Genomic DNA, 24,497 nt, shown 5'->3' on the forward strand with positions numbered 1-24,497 from the left:
AGAGCAATTCACTGCAGATTGTCACTTTGGATAAATACTTCCTCATTGTTCTCCTTTATGGTGCTCAGACAGAGCAGGCGGGAAGTTAGCAGAAACCCAGCGCAACCCTGGGCACAGTGCAGGCGGGAAGTTAGCAGAAACCCAGCGCACCCCTGGGCACAGTGCAGGCGGGAAGTTAGCAGAAACCCAGCGCAACCCTGGGCACAGTGCAGGCGGGAAGTTAGGCCACTTGGACAAGATCGTCTTGTCACCTAATTTCAGGTGGCAATTGTGCCATTTTGGATGAAGAAACACAAAACAGAACTATGTATCACATATGGAATAACAGGGAAGTACCCTGTGTCTTTCAAACCCAAGAAACAGAGAAGAACCCATATTTAATGACAGAACCTTTATTTTTCAAAAAGGAAAAACAAATCTACATGGTGAGAGTTGGAGAGAGGGGATGTCTGGCAGATTATACAGGATTACAGCAGCCAAGCTTTCTACAGCGCAGATACACTGATCAATACTAAATCTGCCTTAGTCAAGATCTCCAGGAAGAGAGGACAGCCACACAGGCATCTCCTCCTCAGATTCCTCTAATGTTTTGGCCAGCAGCAACAGTTTTGGAGTAGAAATCAGTTTTGGAAAAAAATTGAAGAAAAAAACAATGGCACCCAAATATCTTGAAATTAAAAGGAAAATCAAATGTAAATGAAGAGGCAGTAGAACAGCCATGTTGAGAAGCTGGAAGCTGGTGGAAGGAGTTCAGGAGACGTCTGGAAGGAGAGGAGAGGAGGGGTGAGACGACAGACACACAGCTGCTACCACTGGCTAGCTGGCTCCATCTAGAGGACTGTCAGTTGTGTCCAGGATTGTCTGTTGTCTGAATACACAGACCCGACCTGTCTGTGTTGTCTGAATACATAGACCTGACTAGACTGTTGCCTGAAAACATGACTGTACAGTCTAGATGTCTGAGTTCTGGGGCCAGTTAAAATAGACCTGTCAAATAGTCTTAGACTCAAACAGAACTTTAAGTCTTTGCCATAGACACTTCAATTTACCTGTTGCATAAAGTTTCACTATCAGTGACTAATGTAAGACTGAGTTAGATAGCCTGTTGTGCTTTGCACTTTGGGTAAAAGACACTTCGTGAAAAAAGAAAAGATGACAGACAACAGTAACTTTACGGCAAAAGATTGAGACATTTGAACCTGATGAAACCCTGTATCTGTTGGAGGGATAGAATATTGAAAGAGTTGACTTATTAATAAATAGTGTATGCGTTTTTAAGCTTCTTAATTTAACCCCAACGCTACTTCCATTTATCAACAACTCCAACGCAGATGGCTGGCGCTGGCGTCAATAAAGTGAGTTATGTTGTCATCTACTCACTCGTTTAATAAAACATTTTATTCTGCGGAAAAGCAAAACCCAGTCAACATTTTCTGAAGTTAGTTGGTGATGATGCATGTGGCTGGTGGTGGTGATGCATGTGGCTGGTGGTGGTGATGCATGTGGCTGGTGGTGGTGGTGATGGTGATGATGCATGTGGCTGGTGGTGGTGGTGGTGATGATGCATGTGGCTGGTGGTGGTGATGCATGTGGCTGGTGGTGGTGGTGATGATGCATGTGGCTGGTGGTGGTGATGATGCATGTGGCTGGTGGTGGTGGTGATGCATGTGGCTGGTGGTGGTGATGATGCATGTGGCTGGTGGTGGTGGTGATGCATGTGGCTGGTGGTGGTGATGATGCATGTGGCTGGTGGTGGTGGTGATGCATGTGGCTGGTGGTGGTGATGATGCATGTGGCTGGTGGTGGTGGTGATGATGCATGTGGCTGGTGGTGGTGGTGGTGGTGATGATGCATGTGGCTGGTGGTGGTGGTGATGGTGCATGTGGCTGGTGGTGGTGGTGATGATGCATGTGGCTGGTGGTGGTGGTGGTGATGATGGTGATGATGCATGTGGCTGGTGGTGGTGGGTTAGGGTTGCACTTACAGCTGGCCGTCCGAGCGCCGTATCTTCGCATGATCTGGTCCTGTGTGAACTTCACAAAAGATTCGTATTGTTCTGGAAGAGAGGAGGGGGGTGGAGAGGTCTTAAACACATGGGGATGGGTATAGCTCAGTGGTAGAGTGAGGGGGTGGGTATAGCTCAGTGGTAGAGCATGGGGATGGGTATAGCTCAGTGGTAGAGTGAGGGGGTGGGTATAGCTCAGTGGTAGAGTGAGGGGGTGGGTATAGCTCAGTGGTAGAGTGAGGGGGTGGGTATAGCTCAGTGGTAGAGTGAGGGGGTGGGTATAGCTCAGTGGTAGAGTGAGGGGGTGGGTATAGCTCAGTGGTAGAGTGAGGGGATGGGTATAGCTCAGTGGTAGAGTGAGGGGGTGGGTATAGCTCAGTGGTAGAGCATGGGGATGGGTATAGCTCAGTGGTAGAGTGAGGGGGTGGGTATAGCTCAGTGGTAGAGTGAGGGGGTGGGTATAGCTCAGTGGTAGAGTGAGGGGGTGGGTATAGCTCAGTGGTAGAGTGAGGGGGTGGGTATAGCTCAGTGGTAGAGTGAGGGGATGGGTATAGCTCAGTGGTAGAGTGAGGGGGTGGGTATAGCTCAGTGGTAGAGTGAGGGGGTGGGTATAGCTCAGTGGTAGAGTGAGGGGGTGGGTATAGCTCAGTGGTAGAGTGAGGGGGTGGGTATAGCTCAGTGGTAGAGTGAGGGGGTGGGTATAGCTCAGTGGTAGAGTGAGGGGGTGGGTATAGCTCAGTGGTAGAGTGAGGGGGTGGGTATAGCTCAGTGGTAGAGTGAGGGGGTGGGTATAGCTCAGTGGTAGACTGAGGGGGTGGGTATAGCTCAGTGGTAGAGTGAGGGGGTGGGTATAGCTCAGTGGTAGAGTGAGGGGGTGGGTATAGCTCAGTGGTAGAGTGAGGGGGTGGGTATAGCTCAGTGGTAGAGTGAGGGGGTGGGTATAGCTCAGTGGTAGAGTGAGGGGGTGGGTATAGCTCAGTGGTAGAGTGAGGGGGTGGGTATAGCTCAGTGGTAGAGTGAGGGGGTGGGTATAGCTCAGTGGTAGAGTGAGGGGGTGGGTATAGCTCAGTGGTAGAGTGAGGGGGTGGGTATAGCTCAGTGGTAGACTGAGGGGGTGGGTATAGCTCAGTGGTAGAGTGAGGGGGTGGGTATAGCTCAGTGGTAGAGTGAGGGGGTGGGTATAGCTCAGTGGTAGAGTGAGGGGGTACCTGCTAGTTTGGTGTTGAGTATGTGTTCGTACTCCTCCCTGATCTTCTCGTCGTGGTCTTTGAGCAGACGCTCACACAGGAAGCTGACCTGCCGCAGCGTGAACGAGGGCTGGTCCTTCCTCGAGGCTCCTGGGTGCACACACACACACACACACACACACACACACACACACACACACACACACACACACACACACACACACACACACACACACACACACACACACACACACACACACACACACACACACACACACACACACACACACACACACACACACACACTGATCCCCTGCTGTCCATACACTAGAGTAGAGTCTGCAGTGTCTTGTGGTAGGTTGTGTGCAGCCCAGCTGTCACCCTGCCTCAGGCGGTATGTACCCAGAGAGACGTGTGTGTGTGCGTACCTGGAGGGGAGCTGGGCGGGGCGAGGGCGAGGGCGCTGCTGGGGGCATCGCTGATCTCTGACTGGGTGAAGGCAGCCTCCAGCTGCCGTCTCCTCTGGTAGCGGCTGTACTCCTGACGGATGTTCTGAAAGATCTGCTCTGTAGGGCCAGAGGAGGAAGAGTCAACATCTAGACACACACACGCACATCTTTCAAATTCAAAAGAAAGTTGTTAAAGTTCAACCTTTGTTATTCTGCTTTCATAAAAACAAAGCATTTGCATGTTTGAGCCAGGCCCAGTCCAACTTCCTGTTCCTCTGGAGAGAAGCCCTTCACATCCTCACACCAGCTGAGAGACAGCCAGGGCTCACAGGAAATGCAGTTTCAAAACAAAACACTGACAGGAAGTGCAGCTTCTAAGCCCCCCTCCCCCCCCCAGTCTTGTGACTGTGGAGAAGAGTGAAGGAATCACTTTCATTTCTGATACTTCATGGAGATGTGCTCCAATCACAACCTGCCAAACCTGACCCATGACCACACCCACTCACTGCTAAACATCCAATCAAAACTATCTACCGGCACTCACATCAACTGTTGCCAACCAACACAAGCTTAAACTACAGAGCTCACAAATCCAGATCCATGAGGTGGAAAATATAAATGCTTGTCTGAAGAAAGAGTGTGTCTGCTGAAAGCAGCTTGAATAGTGTCAAAGGTTTTTTTTAAGTTATTCAAATGTAGCTGCAATACAATCAAGCATGAAATAGACTAGGGAAGTATATCTGAGTGACTTCCATTCATTTTATAGCGTTAAATATATAAGATATACATTTAAGATAAAGTTTCAAGGCACACAAATGTTTTAGCCTCAAACAAATAACATTTGAATGATGTTTCTAGCTAATAATAGGTGATGAAGTGCATCTTCATTTGAATTCCAATAATTTTAAAGCATGAAAAGTGTAAACGTATAAAAAGATTGTGGTTGTACAGCTGGTCAGCTTGAACACACAGATTTAACACTCCAAGTTAGTTTACAAATGTAAGAAACCACTAATGTAACTTATGTTATAACACACAAGTTATCAGCGTAATAGAATGACATGTTTTGTGTACTATCAATTAAAGTTGCTCAAGTTTAAACGGCGTTATGCAGGTGAGACAGTGATGAACGTACTTGATGACATCACAACAGACAGAAAAACAAACAAATCCATTCATTTTTTAAGCCCTTTCAGGGCTCCAGACTAACTTTTTTTAGTAGGGGCACAGTAGCCCCTGACTGAACATTTTAGGAGCGCAAGCAGAACATTTAGGGGCACACCTTATATTACATTTACATGTAGTCATTTAGCAGACGCTCATATCCAGAGCGTTTGTCCAGATCTATTTTTCAGCAAGATAGCTAGAGCTAACTGCAGCTGAGTTGAATCACAATAGTTTGTTTGCTAAGCTGTAGTACTAACATTACCCACCAAAGGAAATCCTGTTTGCTTCGACAACATAAGTGGAAACAACTAACATAATAATTTCAATTTAGTCAATCTGTTAAACAGTGTTATGTGGACACAATAGATTGTGTCTACACAGCTCATCTATATATTCATGAGCATAAAAGGACAAAACCTTTAACTGGATGCACAAGAGGGCATAGAACAGCACTCTGCCCAACCAATGTTACATACCCTATTAGGAGACCTTAAGGAACAGTGTGAAATACCCTATAAAATCAGTCAATCACCTCTTTAAACATTGTGAAATCAAAAAAGTGGACTAAAGAGGAATAATAAGTATGCAGGATACTTTCAGCAAAACACACTAAAAATTGTAGGATTCAAAACTCAAATGGTTCAAATAGACATGGTCTGCTTCCTAGTGTGACATGCTGCAAAGGGCCCAGGCAGGATTCGAACTCTGGCTTGATCAAGTGGCAGTATGACTGGCAAGTAGTCTGATCAACACACGGTGAAGGCTGGGTGTACCCTGCCCTGGCCCCAGGCCAGCCCCAGCACCAGGCCCAGGCAAGCCCCAGGCAAGCCCCTGCACCAGGCCAGCCCCAGCACCAGCACCAGCCCCAGGCAAGCCCATGCACCAGGCCAGCCCCTGCACCAGGCCAGCCCCTGCACCAGGCCAGCCCCAGCACCAGCACCAGGCAAGCCCCAGCACCAGCACCAGCACCAGGCAAGCCCCTGCACCAGGCCAAGCCCTGCCTCACTGTGCCAGAGGGAGAGAGAAGGCAAAACAAGTCCTGATGTGTCCAAACCACACTGGAGCCTCTGGTATCTGGTCAAACACGCTGAGCATAGTTCGGGGACAGGTGGAGCTCCTCCCCCTGCTGCCAGTCACTCTCAGCGACCCCCAAATCCCAACCTCGGACGTTACCAAGCAACACTGCCCCTGCCACGACCCCGGCTATACAACCAATCAGACAGGGTCCCAGGCGAGGGCTCCAGGAAGGCAGAGCCTCTCCCAGGCTTAACACAGGCCTAACAACAACAGTCACTAAGGTAGGAGGCCCGGGGAACACAGGCCCGGGGAACACAGGCCCGGGGAACACAGGCCCGGGGAACACAGGCCCGGGGAACACAGGCCCGGGGAACACAGGCCAGGAGTGTGGGAGAGAGAACAGCTTGACTCATCTTCCCTTCCGGGGCTGGGGAGGGGGTCAGGCAAGTTCACAGAGTCGCTGAAACAACAGACTATTTCATAAAGCCATCCACCATTACAGGCTACAACTGGTCTAACTAGGATACCCCCTCACTAGAACCCTGGCTGTAAGCTGGGGAACCTGTCACTAGAACCCTGGCTCCATCCACTGCTCCCAAACCTGGGGAGGCCAGATGCATGCTGGGATAAAAGACACAGGAGAGTTCCAGTGTTCCACACAGCAGCACTGGGGGGAGGGGCTTACTGGGGGGGAGGAACTTACAGACAGCTGACCTTTACTGCTGGTCACAAACCTTCTTTATAAAGGGGGAAATGGTGAGCATAGTAGCAGGTACTGGGACATAATGTCCACACACAGCTGCTGGGCTGCAAGTCAACCACACAAATGGATTGGAATAATGGGTGCAATATAATGCAGGCCCTGAATAGACAACAGGCAAGATCTGTTAACAGTCATAACCAAACAGCTGAGATCAAACAGTTTTTGCCTTTCGTAAAACTAGTCCGAGCAGGAGACATCATCCAAGCAGGAAGCTTCATCCGAGCAAACACACAGCAGCACAGGAAGCCGGCCTTGTCACTTCCTTCTATCGTATGTGATGACACCTGCAGGTGTGGAGGCCTTGGTTCCTGCTAGCGCCCCTCCCCCCCAGGAACACATACACCCTTATTTGACTGAGGGTCAGTCAAAACAAAGTGCCATCATCAATCAACACTTACAAAAACACCCAGGCCTCAATCCCTGCAGCTCACAGTGTGCGGCCCTGGGACACCTCCTGCTCGATACAGATCACCGCTGTGAGGGACCAGGGAGTTCTTCTTCCACCACCGGCCCATTACCTGGGAGTCTAAGGGGAATTCACAGGACGCGTCAAGGAGAGATGTTCTCAAACTAAACCTGAAAACTCCTAACTTTTGTTTTGCCGGGACGTGTGGAGGATGCCATTGGCCTGGAGGGTTAGAGAAGCTAGATTCCTGGATCCCTCCACTACAGGTGGATGGGTGCCATGTGGACCCACAGCAGACAAAGACAGAGGCTTCCTGGAGACCACAGCACCACCAGCCTGGGCTAACTGGAGACCACAGCACCACCAGTCTGGGCTAACTGGAGACCACAGCTCCACCAGCCTGGGCTAACTGGAGACCACAGCTCCACCAGCCTGGGCTAACCGGAGACCACAGCTCCACCAGCCTGGGGCTAACCGGAGACCACAGCTCCACCAGCCTGGGCTAACTGGAGACCACAGCTCCACCAGCCTGGGCTAACTGGAGAACACAGTTCCGCAGTCTATAATGTGAAGAGATCCACTATTCTAATTCTGCACTTCTGATCCTTGGTTTTCCGCTGTTAATTTCAATATCCGCCATTTGTGTGTCGCTTTGGATAAAAGGGCCTGAATCAAATGTGATGTACGTGATGGTGAGTGTGAGAGCCGTTTGTCCCGCCAGATCGACACACTGCTGACCCTGCAGGCAGCAGCAGACATATTACATTCATCTGAATCATTGATATTCTTCACACAGCATTTTGTGTCGAGAGGCCGTCTATTCATTTAACTACAGCAGGAAATTGCGTTTTAATTAGATTTAGTCATATCAATCACATTCTGTGTTGGGCAGACTAAACGCATGCTTTATTGGGAAACATTGTAATATTCAAATCGTGCAATAGCAATTACGAGTAGGGATGAAAACAAAATAATAGGATTTGTATATGTGAGGACCCCCCCGTGACTTCATATACAAAGAGACTGATCGCTGCAGATCCCAGGTAGTTCTCTTGCCCCTGGTGCAGCTCATCACACAGGGGACGTATGCGAGCAGGAACGCAGCGTGAAGGATCAGAACAATGGCCTTCTGAGGCCAGGGGCTCACAAAAGGTACAAACCCAACCGCCCGGTTCCCACACTACACAATGCCATTTGTCTAGTCCGCTAACGTTAGCCAACAGCAAACCGAAGACAGACAATACCCGCCATAGCACCCATTAAAGCCTGGGACGTTTCCCCGGCGACAATGTCACTGATTTATAGAATTACATTGGAAAACTATGAAAGACCGCTATCGTTGTTATTTCTTAAAAAGCAAATGTCCCTGTTGGCTCTTAAGGTGTGACAATGTCTTGGTAGTTAGGCTAAAAAAGCGATTACCCAAACATAACTTAAGGATGGTATTCATTATTACATGTTGTCATTTTTGGCAGACGCTCATTATCCAGAACTTGTTCGTGAAGACGACTTTTTAATTCGCTGGCTTTATTAACGTAATACAAACCACGCTGCTGCACCGGTAGCTGGTAAGCGGCTAGTCTATTTAATTTGCCAACCCTCCGCAAACGTGAGCTAGCCACTAGTATGATTCCATTATAACCGAATTCCCGATGCTTGGGCTAGTTAGCTAGTTGCTAACTAGCTAATTGTCTTCCTAGCAGCTGTCTAGATTAGCTAGCAACCCTGGTATCTAGTAGTAGTAGTAGGTACCAGCTAACTAACACTACGACAATCATGGAGACAATAACAGTTGGAGAACGGAACGAAACAACAACGTTAATGATTGCATAAGTACTGACAGTCAACAGTAAAATGAAAGCAAGCGGCTAGCTACGCACTCTTTTCACTAGCTACTTTCAATTTCCATTCTTTCACAACTTGTCTGGCTAGCTATCTCGCTAATATCAATTCCACTCCACCCAAACCCCCTCCCCCATTTCTTCACCCAGTTTTTAAAAAAATACATATTTTTCCCGTTATTTTTGGCATTGTTTCTTACCCGGAGTAAGCCTGTTTTCGCCTCCAATGGGTGGGGGAGACATCGAGTGCGAAGGGCTGTCAGCCGCCGGACGGAGGTTGCATCTTTGGGGGGACGGGGTGCTCGGAGTCCCCGTTAGCGGATTGCACCTTCTCCGCTTCGGAGACTGAGGACTGAGTAGGGCCTCAAACTCCATTGAGCGCTTTAACGTTGCTCCACACGCCATTGTGGCTGAATAAAAGAGACGATAGTGAAGTATTGCGGAAACAAATACCCACAAAACGCACAGTACGCACTTTAAAATATTTTAAATTAGCTTTCTTCGGTGTTGTCGCGTCGCTGTGGTTGCTTTCAGCAGCGGTAAAAGACTAGACCAGCGCGGCGGCGTCGCCAGCTGCCGTACCGCTGCTGAATTTCTAGAACGTCACAGGGCAGATTAGACTGTACCATTTGTAAAAAAAGAAGAAGGGAGGATACACTTTCAAATGTATACTTTAAACGCAAAATCTTATCAAATAGCAGAAGTGTCATTATTTCAATGAAACATCAATTTTAGAGATCATATTAGTGTCGCAAATGTGTTTTAATAGCTAATTAAACACATTCTACGAACTTTGTTACTACAAGTCGACCCTACAATTCACGTAAATTGTTTAAAATTCAGGCTTCACGAGAACGATTGACTAAATGAATTCATTTACACTTTCGGAGGCTCATCTCTATATTCACACGTTTACTGAACTAAATCTTCGATGATTATTCAAAGCTGTAACGTCAAATATGCAAATGTTGCCTGTATTACTTTTTTTAACTTTAGTATATCGCTAGCTAATCCTATCAACCACCGCCTACTTGATATAGGCCCACACAGCGTTGACAGCTGATTCATTAACCCTCTATCGCATGGTGTTGCCGTATGGCAACATACTCTTATAGTTAATTTCCTTGCCATTGTCTCTTTAAGATACAACTCGAGATCTCACCCTTCTGACGCCTTAACTTCATAATGTTTATGATGGGATCATGTCACATAAGATCTGCCTTCCAGAGGCAAGATTCTTACTTAGGTCAACTACCCCTTGTTTCTTATGCCACTTATCAAGATAGAGTCATAAAAACAATCTGACATTGTGATGTTTAATATGATGATGCCGTGATGACATCATGTCCCTTGTGACAGGCCAGAAGGCAGAAGGTTGAAACATCCACAAAATCTCCCTCACTACACGTCCACCAGCCAGCCCAGGGTTACACATGGTAGTTTTGACTATGGAGTCAAGTCCCACGTTCCGCCTCAGGCCGCATGAAGAGATGGGAGCATGAAGAGCAGGTTTATTGACGCTCAGTCATGTGAACCACTGAGATGGGTGGAGGGGAAACCATCCACCCATGTTCATCTCCTCATCCCAGACATGTCCTCCATGTTGATGGTGTGTGGTCATGGTTGAACTGGGCAGATCAGACACCAGACAGGGACGCTGAGTTAGGCTGGTACCTGGAGCCACAGGGTTGTGAGTTAGGCTGGTACCTGGAGCCACAGGGTTGTGAGTTAGGCTGGTACCTGGAGCCACAGGGTTGTGAGTTAGGCTGGTACCTGGAGCCACAGGGTTGTGAGTTAGGCTGGTACCTGGAGCCACAGGGTTGTGAGTTAGGCTGGTACCTGGAGCCACAGGGTTGTGAGTTAGGCTGGTACCTGGAGCCACAGGGTTGTGAGTTAGGCTGGTACCTGGAGCCACAGGGTTGTGAGTTAGGCTGGTACCTGGAGCCACAGGGTTGTGAGTTAGGCTGGTACCTGGAGCCACAGGGTTGTGAGTTAGGCTGGTACCTGGAGCCACAGGGTTGTGAGTTAGGCTGGTACCTGGAGCCACAGGGTTGTGAGTTAGGCTGGTACCTGGAGCCACAGGGTTGTGAGTTAGGCTGGTACCTGGAGCCACAGGGTTGTGAGTTAGGCTGGTACCTGGAGCCTCAGGGTTGTGAGTTAGGCTGGTACCTGGAGCCACAGGGTTGTGAGTTAGGCTGGTACCTGGAGCCACAGGGTTGTGAGTTAGGCTGGTACCTGGAGCCACAGGGTTGTGAGTTAGGCTGGTACCTGGAGCCACAGGGTTGACAACATCTTTAGTCTTGCTTCTAAACACCCCACAACACCCACTGCTGGATTTCAGCATTTCATTTACATGATTTAATTGAACTTCTCATCATCCCAGCCAAACCCTCCAACGCCCACGATCTCTCAATCGCCCTGGGATCTGCGACGGTGACCCCCTCATCCTCTGCCAGGAACCTCGGGGTTACCATGGATGATGAGCTCTCCCTCACGGCCCACATTGCTGCAGTCTCCCGGTCGTGTAGATTCACCCTCCACAACATCCGGAAGATCAGGAGATACCTGTCTGAGCGTTCCACCCAGCTGCTAGTCCAAGCACTGGTCCTCTCCAAGTTGGACTACTGAAACTCGCTGCTCGCCAGTCTCCCAGCCTGCGCAACCAGCCATCTTCAGAGGATTCAGGAACGCAGTGGCCCGCCTGGTCTTCAACTTACCCAGACGCTTCCATGTCACCCCACTCTTCATCTCGCTTCACTGGTTACCCATCACGGCCCTTATCAGATTCAAGACCCTGGTACTGACCTTCCGATTGGTGAACGGGACTGCACCAGACTACATCAAGTCTCTCCTCCAGCCTTACACCCCCACCCACCACCTACGGTCTTCTTCTGACAACCGTCTGGTTGGTCAGACGGTTTGTCCCTCGCTCAGGAGCGCCCGGTCCCAACACAAGCTCTTCTCCTGTCTGGCCCCCCAGTGGTGGAATCAACTCCCCACCTCCATCAAAGACAATGACTGTATCCTCGCCTTCAAGAAAAGGCTAATTTGTTCTGGAAATACAACGGCACCTAGGAATGATTTGCTGGACCTGATGTTAGTTTCCTCCAGGATCACAATTACTCTTACTTAGAGATTTGTTGCTCTTGTTGGTTAGCTGTAACTGATTTAAAACTCTTGCTTGCTTTTTTACAGGTACACTCCTGCACTTTTTTTGAGGTTCATGTTGTTTAATTGTAACTTGTTTAACTACATGCTCTTATGGTTCTTCGCTTTGGCACTTATTTTTGGTTTTTCACAATGTGTGCTTCATGTTTGGCTACCCGCAATGTTTAGGAATATCTCGGTATTATGATCAGTGACCTATGCACTTTTGTAAATCTCTCTCTTGGAAGTCGCTTTGGAAAAAAACGTCTCTCTCTCTCTCTCTCTCTCTCTCTCTCTCTCTCTCTTTCTCTCACTCTCTCTCTCTCTCTCTCTCTCTCTCTCTCTCTCTCTCTCTCTCTCTCTCTCTCTCTCTCTCTCTCTATCTCTTTCACTATCTCTCCCTCCCCCCTCCTCACTATCTATTTTTCTCTCCCCGTCTGTCACCATGTATATCTCTCACTATCTCTCTCTCCACACTAAGTTGCGAATAAGGCCTTTTTCAGTGAAGCCAAAAACCCAACACCAAGGGTATTGTCCAGCCTCACCTTTAATGTTTAAATAATGACTTACACAAGCTCTTTGACTATTCACAAGACACAACACACAGAAGAAGAAAAATGAGAATGAGTCAAACTAGCTGCCAGTAGTCTCTGTCCCTCATCAGCAGAAATCCAGCCTCCATGTTCCACATGGCTCTCTTCATGACCTTTGACCTGCTTACCTCAGCGCTCCTCTCGTCATCACGTGGAGGACATTGTATACAGTCCCACAATGCAACTGACTAGGCGTTCATCTAGAGAAGGTCACTCACCTGTCCTCCTCCTGTCCCCCTGTCCTCCTGTCCCCCTGTCCTTGTTTATCACACGACTATCTTACTTTACACTGTGTTCGATCATTAAAATACTGTAACAAACAACTGAATTATCTAGCTACTACCTTGACGTTCTCTACAATGCTCACTCCTCCTGTCCTCCTGTCCTCCACCTCACCACCCCAACCCTCCTCCCCTCCAGTCCACCACATCTCCACCTCACCACCCCAACCCTCCTCCCCTCCAGTCCACCACATCTCCACCTCACCACCCCAACCCTCCACCCCTCCAGTCCACCACATCTCCACCTCACCACCCCAACCCTCCACCCCTCCAGTCCACCACATCTCCACCTCACCACCCCAACCCTCCACCCCTCCAGTCCACCACATCTCCACCTCACCACCCCAACCCTCCTCCCCTCCAGTCCACCACATCTCCACCTCACCACCCCAACCCTCCACCCCTCCAGTCCACCACCCCTCCAGTCCTCCACCCTTCCTCAACTACCCACTGGTGTGCAGCTGCTTGTTCACCCTCCCCGAGACAGAGTCCAACCTGCAGGTGTTCCCTTCTGCCCTGTCCTCCTCCAGGGCCATGCTGCAGCTGTTACTCTCTGCTGTGGGCAGGGCAGGGGCCGTGTCCCCCGACACCATGGGCCTCTGGCAGCCCCCCAGCCTCCCGGCCAGCCGCAGCAGCGCTCCCCTCAGCTCCCTGCAGCGCAGCGCGTAGAGCAGCGGGTTCACGGCCGAGTTGACGAGACACAGCGTGCTGCAGAAGGCGAAGGCCCTCTGCTGGGGGCGGCTTAAGGGCCTCCTCACGTCCTCCAGCATGAAGGCCAGCACAGGCACCCAGCAGCCCACCAGGATGAGCAGGATGAGCCCCAGCGTGCGCGCCAGGCGGATGTCCATCCTCATGCGGGACTGCCCCGCCGGCGCCCCCTGCAGGCCGCTCATGGAGGCCTCGTGCTGGTGAGCCCTCCACAGCACCAGGCCGTACGCCCCCAGGATGAGCCCCAGCAATGCCAGGATGAAGCTGGCCCAGCACAGCACGTAGCGGGGGTGGATGTAGGGGAACAGGCCAGAGCAGGGCGGGTGGAGGCCGCTGGGGCAACGCCAGCCCATCAGAGGCAGGAAGGAGATGAGGAGCACCAGGCTCCACAGGCCCAGCAGGGCGAGCAGGGCGCGGCGGCGGGTGAGCAGCGCGTGGTAGCGGGCCGCGTGGTGGATGCAGATGTAGCGGTCCAACGCCGTCAGCAGCAGGCTGCCCACAGAGCCGGAGAAAGCCAGCGTGACGCCTCCCAGCTTGAACAGGTACACGGCCGGTCTGTCACAGCGCTTGAACAGGTGGAAGTCCAGGAAGTTGACGGTGAAGAAGCAGCTGGCAAAGATGTCCGCCAGGGCGAGGCTGGCGATGAACAGGTAGGAGGGGCGTCTCCGCAGGGGGGCGCTGGCCGCGACCACGCCCAGAACCAGCAGGTTCTCCAGGAGGGTGATGGGCCCGGCCAGGAGGCAGATGGAGCCGATGGCTACCTGCTCTGGATGCTTCAGAACCATGTAGTGATTCAGATCCTTACAGGAGCGGTTGGGTTGGACCGCTGGGGTCATAAGAAGAGACAGAACACATGGAGCAGGTCTCAGTAGGGTTATGGGTCAGGGTTAAAGGTCAGAAGTCAGAGCCAGCAGGGAAGTTTGATGACAGCTACAATTCTAGACAGCTCTGGGTTTGATGACCGGATGAGATAAGGCTGTGATCGGCTGTGATTTATTTATAAGGTTAAGATATACATACCCATGGGAAGAGCTGTAGGACGGCTCTGATTGGCCGTGAGCACTGCTGCTGGTGTGTTTAGCTCCTCCCATCCCTCCATCTCTCCTTCAGAGCAAGTCACATTAAACACTCGGTCACAAGTCAGATTCTCTCTTCACATTAAACAACCTGAGCAACACCAACCTGTGTGTGTGTCTCTGCCACAAGACACCAGCAATATAACTACTCTGTAGTGGCATTAAAAAGACAAGTTCTGGTATTAGTTCCAAATGTGACCACTAGATGGGAACATTTCTCTGCTTTTTGAAAACCATTCATGAAGCTGAAAATTTTGTTTTTCAGTTTCATGAAAGCAGGCAGACAGAGGGATCCCTTTTACAGTAACAATTAGCAATAAAACATCATATTAATATGTATAATATAAAATATGTTCATGTTGGGTAGTATACAATATGTTCATTAACAAAACTAATCTTGATAAGAATAATCATGATGAATATAATACCTATAGGAAAAATAAATCAAGGAACATGAACAGGGAGAGAGGGAGGGAGAGACAGAGAAAGACAGAGAGACACAGAGAGAGAGACAGAGAGAGATAAAGAGACAGAGAGAGAGACAGAGAGAGAGAGAGCAGGAGAGAGAGCGTGAGAGCGATTGACAGGTAAAAAAGGCCGCCCCCTGTCACAAAAAGAAGGGATTCTAAAAATAGGATCATAATGACTGAATCACCACTTCCATAGGTGAACCTATGGTAATCTATAGATGAACCTTACTGGTTGTGCCAGAGCTTGGGCCAGACAGGGTAAACCCCCAGTACCTCAGGGGACCTTTGGGATGTTTAACACGCACAGCTGAGAAAAACACTGATTTGTAAATAAGCTCCTAAAGATTTGGCGCTGAACCACCAAAGCAACACTGGGAACTAGTGATGGGAAGTTCGGATCATTTTACTGATTTGGTTCTTTGAATCTCGTTTGGTAAAATCAACAAATCTTTTTTCGAGTCGGGAAATGAACAAATCATTTCTGTTTACTTTGACGAGCTTTTGCAACAGTCCCGATGCGCGGCCATGAGAAAATGAACGAATCACTCTTTGAGAGGACTCGTTACTCCCGAGTTCCTGTAAGGATTTGTTCAAAATGAACGAATCGTTCAGGAACGACACATCACTACTGGGAACATCAGCCTTTAGGTACACTAACACATACAATGGGAACATCAGCCTTTAGGTACACTAACACATACAATGGGAACATCAGCCTTTAGGTACACTAACACATACAATGGGAACATCAGCCTTTAGGTACACTAACACATACAATGGGAACATCAGCCTTTAGGTACACTAACACATACAATGGGAACATCAGCCTTTAGGTACACTAACACATACAATGGGAACATCAGCCTTTAGGTACACTAACACATACAATGGGAACATCAGCCTTTAGGTACAGTAACACATACAATGGGAACATCAGCCTTTAGGTACACTAACACATACAATGGGAACATCAGCCTTTAGGTACACTAACACATACAATGGGAACATCAGCCTTTAGGTACACTAACACATACAATGGGAACATCAGCCTTTAGGTACACTAACACATACAATGGGAACATCAGCCTTTAGGTACACTAACACATACAATGGGAACATCAGCCTTTAGGTACACTAACACATACAATGGGAACATCAGCCTTTAGGTACAGTAACACATACAATGGGAACATCAGCCTTTAGGTACACTAACACATACAATGGGAACATCAGCCTTTAGGTACAGTAACACATACAATGGGAACATCAGCCTTTAGGTACACTAACACATACAATGGGAACATCAGCCTTTAGGTACACTAACACATACAATGGGAACATCAGCCTTTAGGTACACTAACACATACAATGGGAACATCAGCCTTTAGGTACACTAACACATACAATGGGAACATCAGCCTTTAGGTACACTAACACATACAATGGGAACATCAGCCTTTAGGTACACTAACACATACAATGGGAACATCAGCCTTTAGGTACACTAACACATACAATGGGAACATCAGCCTTTAGGTACAGTAACACATACAATGGGAACATCAGCCTTTAGGTACACTAACACATACAATGGGAACATCAGCCTTTAGGTACACTAACACATACAATGGGAACATCAGCCTTTAGGTACAGTAACACATACAATGGGAACATCAGCCTTTAGGTACAGTAACACATACAATGGGAACATCAGCCTTTAGGTACAGTAACACATACAATGGGAACATCAGCCTTTAGGTACACTAACACATACAATGGGAACATCAGCCTTTAGGTACACTAACACATACAATGGGAACATCAGCCTTTAGGTACACTAACACATACAATGGGAACATCAGCCTTTAGGTACACTAACACATACAATGGGAACATCAGCCTTTAGGTACAGTAACACATACAATGGGAACATCAGCCTTTAGGTACACTAACACATACAATGGGAACATCAGCCTTTAGGTACAGTAACACATACAATGGGAACATCAGCCTTTAGGTACAGTAACACATACAATGGGAACATCAGCCTTTAGGTACAGTAACACATACAATGGGAACATCAGCCTTTAGGTACACTAACACATACAATGGGAACATCAGCCTTTAGGTACAGTAACACATACAATGGGAACATCAGCCTTTAGGTACACTAACACATACAATGGGAACATCAGCCTTTAGGTACACTAACACATACAATGGGAACATCAGCCTTTAGGTACAGTAACACATACAATGGGAACATCAGCCTTTAGGTACACTAACACATACAATGGGAACATCAGCCTTTAGGTACAGTAACACATACAATGGGAACATCAGCCTTTAGGTACACTAACACATACAATGGGAACATCAGCCTTTAGGTACAGTAACACATACAATGGGAACATCAGCCTTTAGGTACACTAACACATACAATGGGAACATCAGCCTTTAGGTACAGTAACACATACAATGGGAACATCAGCCTTTAGGTACACTAACACATACAATGGGAACATCGGCTTTTAGGTACAGTAACACATACAATGGGAACATCGGCCTTTAGGTACACTAACACATACAATGGGAACATCAGCCTTTAGGTACAGTAACACATACAATGGGAACATCAGCCTTTAGGTACAGTAACACATACAATGGGAACATCAGCCTTTAGGTACAGTAACACATACAATGGGAACATCAGCCTTTAGGTACACTAACACATACAATGGGAACATCAGCTTTTAGGTACAGTAACACATACAATGGGAACATCGGCCTTTAGGTACACTAACACATACAATGGGAACATCAGCCTTTAGGTACACTAACACATAATGGCTCAATGATTCCAGTCCAGCAGTCATACAGACCTGTCAAGGAGGTATAAATAACACCGTTATACAAATGATCAATACTCCACCCGCATTCTCCAGATTCCCCCCTGCAGGAGAATCACACTTTCTCTATGTGACAAATGAGTTCCCCTTGCAACCAGGAGCACTTTCTTTTAATCCTGTTCTCTCTGAGCATCATGACTGTTTTGCCTATTTGTGATTATGATGTCTGGAAGGAAAGAGCAGAGACAGACGTTTCAGGAGACGTCTGTCTCCCTGTGGAGGATGCTGTGAGAGGTTCCTGCTTTCTGCTTACTGCCTCTTACTGCCTCTTCCCAGCCCCTTACTGCCTCTTACTGCCTCTTACTGTCTCTTCCCAGCCTCTTACTGCCTCTTCCCAGCCCCTTACTGCCTCTTACTGCCTCTTATTGCCTCTTCCCAGCCTCTTACTGCCTCTTCCCAGCCTCTCCCCAGCCTCTTACTGCTTCTCACTGCCTCTTACTGCCTCTTACTGCCTCTTCCCAGCCTCTTACTGCCTCTTCCCAGCCTCTTACTGCCTCTTATTGCCTATACCCAGCCTCTTCCCAGCCTCTTACTGCCTCTTCCCAGCCTCTCCCCAGCCTCTTACTGCTTCTTACTGCCTCTTACTGCCTCTTATTGCCTCTTCCCAGCCTCTCTCCAGCCTCTTACTGCTTCTTACTGCTTCTTACTGCCTCTCCCCAGCCTCTTACTGCTTCTCCCCAGCCTCTTACTGCCTCGTACTGCCTCTTACTGCCTCTTATTGCCTCTTCCCAGCCTCTCTCCAGCCTCCTACTGCTTCTTACTGCTTCTTACTGCCTCTCCCCAGCCTCTTACTGCCTCTCCCCAGCCTCTTACTGCCTCTCCTCAGCCTCTTACTGCCTCTCCCCAGCCTCTTACTGCTTCTCCCCAGCCTCTTACTGCCTCGTACTGCCTCTCTGCGGACACCCAGGACACATCCTCACCTGCTGCTGGTGAAAAGCAAGAAGTTGTTCTGGTCATGTCTTGTCTTGACTCATTAGACAAGAATGTTACAGCTTAAATGTTGCAACGCGTGAAGCAATTACTTCTTTCATCATTGTTCTATTCTGCCTTGTTTCTAAAGAGAGATACTTCCTTGCGTACATTTTTTTTATATATATATGGAAAGTCCTAGAGCATCGCACCTCTAGATTCCCATTAAAAACATGTCCAACAACAATTCAATGCAATGTAGTGTGAGTATGAATTATTACATACAGTTTTTCATTGCACTTTAACAGTTTAAGATCATTTAAAATATTTAAATACTTCATAATTCATCATTGTTACCACAAACCTAATGCAGCTGTGATTATGTTGGAGAGTTAGTGATATTGAGTTGGTCTTACCTCTCTCTGTCTGGGCTGCTGGAGCAACGAGGCTGGTCTAACCTCTCTCTGTCTGGGCTGCTGGAGCAGCGAGGCTGGTCTAACCTCTCTCTGTCTGGGCTGCTGGAGGAGCGAGGCTGGTCTAACCTCTCTCTGTCTGGGCTGCTGGAGCAGTGAGGCTGGTCTAACCTCTCTCTGTCTGGGCTGCTGCAGAAGCTCTGTCCCTGGCATGGGCTCTCACTCACTGGGCAGCTCCCCCACTGCCCCCCCCCAGGTCTCATTAACCACATCCTGATCTCTCTTTCTCATTCTCTCTCTCTCTCTCTCTCTCTCTCTCTCTCTTTGCCTGTGTGTTGTCTGAGAAAGCGTGTTAGTGTGTGTGGCCAACACGTTTCTACAGAAGAGGACATGGGTGATTGGCGATATACAGCCAACCCACAGCCAGTCATATGTCTCAGAAGAACGACCACAACCTGTCAGCATGTTCTGTTGTCTCTGATCTGTCTGTTCTACAGGCTAGGAGGTCCAGACACACACTCATTCATCCAGTCTATTAGGATCATTCATTTACATGTTACAATGGGGAGAGAGAGAGAGAGAGAGAGAGAGAGAGAGAGAGAGAGAGAGAGAGAGAGAGAGAGAGAGAGAGAGAGAGAGAGAGAGAGAGAGAGAGAGAGAGAGAGAGAGAGAGAGAGAGAGAGAGAGAGAGAGAGAGAGAGAGAGAGAGAGAGAGAGAGAGAGAGAGAGAGAGAGAGAATACAGTGAATGTTTGCAAATACTGTACATCTCTTCCTTTATTGAATTCATATTGTACACATTTTATGTTCTATAGTATTCTTTATTATAATTTGTATCTTATTGTACATTTGTACATTTTTTTTTTATATTTCAGTGCTTGTTTTAGTTCCTATGTTTCTTCTTGTGCACCAGTCGAGTGTTACCAAGTTGAACTGGTTCAACTCACTCTTCAGTTCGAACACCACCTGCACGTGTCATTGTAGAGCTAGCCCGGGTGGTGTGGCTGTTCAAAGTGGTGTTGGTCCTAACCCTAACCCTGACCCACCATCCTAACCCTGACCCTGACCCACCATCCTAACCCTAACCCTGACCCACCATCCTAACCCTAACCCTGACCCACCATCCTAACCCTAACCCTGACCCACCATCCTAACCCTAACCCTGACCCACCATCCTAACCCTAACCCTGACCCACCATCCTAACCCTGACCCTGACCCACCATCCTAACCCTGACCCTGACCCACCATCCTAACCCTAACCCTGACCCACCATCCTAACCCTGACCCTGACCCACCATCCTAACCCTAACCCTGACCCACCATCCTAACCCTAACCCTGACCCACCATCCTAACCCTGACCCTGACCCACCATCCTAACCCTAACCCTGACCCACCATCCTAACCCTGACCCACCATCCTAACCCTAACCCTGACCCACCATCCTAACCCTAACCCTGACCCACCATCCTAACCCTAACCCTGACCCACCATCCTAACCCTGACCCTGACCCACCATCCTAACCCTGACCAAGGTTTATGTTTCTGACACAGGATAACTTGTTTAGCAACGTCTTGAAGACGCTTGACTTGTGTCTCAGAAACTGGATGTGTTGCATCATTTACTGGATGGGACAGTCATACTTTTCAATTTCTTCATTCAGCAGTTTGGGTTCAACAGTTTTATCTAAAACAACACACATCTGGTACAGAATACAGCATAGTAGAGTGTGTGTTTGGCTTTTATAACTAATACATCTCCTTCCAACATGGAAGACAGACTCCTCCAGAGGGAACATTGTAACGGAAATCAGTTCAACTAATTTAAGAATGTGTCCTTCAGCAAAGAATCATTCAGTACCATCAGAAACTATCTAATCAGGTTACAACAGCCTTTGCCCAAAGGAAAAACTAAACTGGTTATTGTACTATTTTAAATTCACAATGCATGTTAAAAGTGCAGTAAGTAGGGCCACACTGGTGTCAGTAGGCCTCCCTTTTTCCAGAAAGGCAGACAGACAGACAGACACACAGGCAGACAGACAGACAGACAGACAGACAGACAGACAGACAGACAGACAGGCAGGCAGACAGGCAGACAGGCAGGCAGGCAGGCAGGCAGGCAGGCAGACAGGCAGACAGGCAGACAGACAGGCAGACAGACAGGCAGACAGGCAGACAGGCAGGCAGGCAGGCAGGCAGGCAGGCAGGCAGACAGGCAGAGGCAGACAGACCAGCACCTACAGAGTCTTCAGCCCCCTAACCCGAACCCTTCACTGCTGCCTGGTTACAAACAGGCATAGCAGCCACTAACCAGGGGGGTGAAGTTAGGTGGGGTGAGGGCAGGAGTGGGGCAGGAGTGGGGCAGGGGGGCAGGGGGGCAGGGTGGTGGGGTGAGGGCAGGAGTGGGGCAGGGTGGTCAGGGGAGTAAGAGGAGCAGGGGAGGAGTGGGGCAGGGTGGTCAGGGGGGCAGGGGAGTAAGTAAGTAAGTAAGTATATATCTGGGTCTGCGTGTGGTGGGGGTATATATCTGGACAGTGCGTGTAGTGGGGTATATATCTAGACAGTGAGTGTGGTGGGGGTATATATCTGGACAGTGCGTGTGGTGGGGTATATAATTAAAAAACTAAATATATAAAGTTAAATATTAAGTAGCCATATTACTAACCCTATAAAAAACAAATAGTACAAATAATACAAATAGTACAAAAGATACAAATAGTGCAAATTGCAAGGTATCATTGTACAGTTAGTTATTAGAGTCAGTGTGAGCCCTTGGCCTTGTTGAAGAGACCAACAGCGAATGGGTATTGGTCCTGATGGACCGCAGCCTTCTGCCGGAGGGGAGTTGCTGAAACAGAGTGTGTCTGACATATCTGGACTGTGACTGGGTGTGGTGGAGGTATATAGCTGAATAGTGTGTGTGGTGGGGGTATAAACCCCTCAAAAAAAGTTCTGAAACGTTATTTCTGTCGATTATTCCTCCCCTTCAATAATACCAATTGGTATTGTATTTTATATCATTGGAAAGCCTGATTAGTGACCTTTACAACTTGTAAGGATCGTGCATTTGTGGAATGAGCAACACAGCTAACCGTGTGGGTAGCAGCCCCAAATCCCCTGCAATATTCTTCTGCTGGTATTCCTTCTCGTTTTTAGTTGCTTGGTGGATTGGATAATTGCACTCTCCCACAGTAATAAGGAATACCCAAAACATATTGGTTATTTTTACACTTAATTCATTTTACACTGTCAGGGACCTCAATAGCGTGTGGAGGATCCATACGCAGCCACAACAGCTTGGCACACCCTCATGCTGGTCACCAGCCTGGTCACACACTGCTGTGGGATGGTATCCCATTCCTCAACCAGGACTTGTCGCAAGTCAGCCAGCATGTTTGCGTTGGCACATACAGCACGCCCAAGCTGATCACACTTGAAGCTCAAAACGAGAGTAAATACCAACAGAAGAATATTGCAGGGGATTTTGGCAAAAAAAATTGGGCCGCTACTCACATGGTTTGCTCATTCCATGAATACACAATACTAACAAGTTGTACCTCGTTGTAAAGGTGACTAATCAGGCTTTCCAACGATATAAAATACAATACCAATTGGTATTACTGAAGGGGAGGAATAATCGACCAAAATAATAATAAGTTTCCAAACTTTTTTTGAAGAGTTTATATTTGGACAATGTGTGTGGTGGGATATACATCTGGACAGTGGGTGTGGTATATTTACATTTAGTCATTTAGCGACTTACAGTAAGTACAGGGACAGTCCCCCCGAGGCAAGTAGGGTGAAGTGCCTTGCCCAAGGCCACAACGTCATTTGGCACGGTGGGGAAACGATCCGGCAACCTTCTGATTACTAGCCTGACTCCCTCACCGTTCAGCCATCTGACTCCCATATATCTGGCCAGTGTGTGTTTCAGTTGGAGTGTCGTGCCATGACAGTACAGATGGCAGGGTTCATGACAGTACAGATGGCAGGGTTCATGACAGTACAGATGGCAGGGTTCATCACAGTACAGATGGCAGGGTTCATCACAGTACAGATGGCAGGGTTCATCACAGTGCAGATGTCAGGGTTCATGACAGTGCAGATGACAGGGTTCATGACAGTACAGATGGCAGGGTTCATCACAGTACAGATGGCAGGGTTCATGACAGTGCAGATGACAGGGTTCATGACAGTACAGATGGCAGGGTTCATGACAGTACAGATGGCAGGGTTCATGACAGTGCAGATGACAGGGTTCATGACAGTACAGATGGCAGGGTTCATGACAGTACAGATGGCAGGGTTCATCACAGTGCAGATGACAGGGTTCATGACAGTACAGATGGCAGGGTTCATCACAGTACAGATGGCAGGGTTCATGACAGTGCAGATGACAGGGTTCATGACAGTACAGATGGCAGGGTTCATCACAGTACAGATGGCAGGGTTCATGACAGTGCAGATGACAGGGTTCATGACAGTACAGATGGCAGGGTTCATGACAGTACAGATGGCAGGGTTCATCACAGTACAGATGGCAGGGTTCATGACAGTACAGATGGCAGGGTTCATCACAGTACAGATGGCAGGGTTCATGACAGTACAGATGACAGGGTTCATGACAGTGCAGATGGCAGGGTTCATGACAGTGCAGATGACAGGGTTCATCACAGTACAGATGGCAGGGTTCATGATAGTGCAAATGACAGGGTTCATGAGAGTACAGATGGCAGGGTTCATGACAGTGCAGATGACAGGGTTCGTGACAGTACAGATGGCAGGGTTCATGACAGTACAGATGGCAGGGTTCATCACAGTACAGATGGCAGGGTTCATGACAGTGCAGATGGCAGGGTTCATCACAGTACAGATGGCAGGGTTCATCACAGTACAGATGGCAGGGTTCATGACAGTACAGATGGCAGGGTTCATCACAGTGCAGATGGCAGGGTTCATGACAGTGCAGATGACAGGGTTCATGACACAAATTTTACCTGCAGCTCTGTGGCCCATCATATTTACCCCCTGGATACCTCCTTCCTTCACCTCCTCCTCTCCTCTTTCCCCATTCCCTCCCTCCTCCTCTCCTCTCTCCTCCCCCCCTCCTCTCCTCTCTCCTCCCCCCCTCCTCCTGCTCAATTGTGACTTGTAG

At 48.5% G+C, this 24,497-nt stretch overlaps 2 protein-coding genes across 2 annotated transcripts; both read right to left on the reverse strand.

Annotated features, from left to right (window-relative positions):
- Positions 1-376: 376 nt before the first annotated feature.
- Positions 377-9,430, reverse strand: akirin1 (akirin 1). The gene is made up of 5 exons (XM_084702177.1): positions 9,036-9,430; positions 3,621-3,758; positions 3,214-3,342; positions 1,985-2,056; positions 377-761 (listed from the first exon to the last, which is right to left on the reverse strand). Exons 1-5 carry the CDS (start codon positions 9,238-9,240, stop codon positions 751-753), a joined length of 555 nt encoding a protein of 184 aa, XP_084558303.1. The 5' UTR covers positions 9,241-9,430; the 3' UTR covers positions 377-750.
- A 3,869-nt stretch (positions 9,431-13,299) lies between these two features.
- Positions 13,300-14,588, reverse strand: cnr2 (cannabinoid receptor 2). The gene is made up of 2 exons (XM_084706145.1): positions 14,585-14,588; positions 13,300-14,390 (listed from the first exon to the last, which is right to left on the reverse strand). The coding sequence occupies exons 1-2, from the start codon at positions 14,586-14,588 to the stop codon at positions 13,300-13,302; spliced, it is 1,095 nt and encodes a 364-aa protein (XP_084562271.1).
- Positions 14,589-24,497: the final 9,909 nt, after the last annotated feature.

This window comes from Hypomesus nipponensis, chromosome 2, assembly GCF_054491055.1.
Source record: "Hypomesus nipponensis isolate SF chromosome 2, ASM5449105v1, whole genome shotgun sequence".
Classification (NCBI taxonomy): Eukaryota; Metazoa; Chordata; class Actinopteri; order Osmeriformes; family Osmeridae; genus Hypomesus; species Hypomesus nipponensis.

Excerpts from the sequence above, each read along its gene's own strand:
- akirin1 (XM_084702177.1), bottom strand. The coding sequence starts at position 9,240 with ATGGCGTGTGGAGCAACGTTAAAGCGCTCAATGGAGTTTGAGGCCCTA. Across the intron at positions 3,343-3,620 it reads CCCGCCCAGCTCCCCTCCAG|GAGCCTCGAGGAAGGACCAG; the intron begins GTACGCACACAC and ends GTGTGCACCCAG. Across the intron at positions 2,057-3,213 it reads ACTCAACACCAAACTAGCAG|AACAATACGAATCTTTTGTG; the intron begins GTACCCCCTCAC and ends CCTCTCTTCCAG.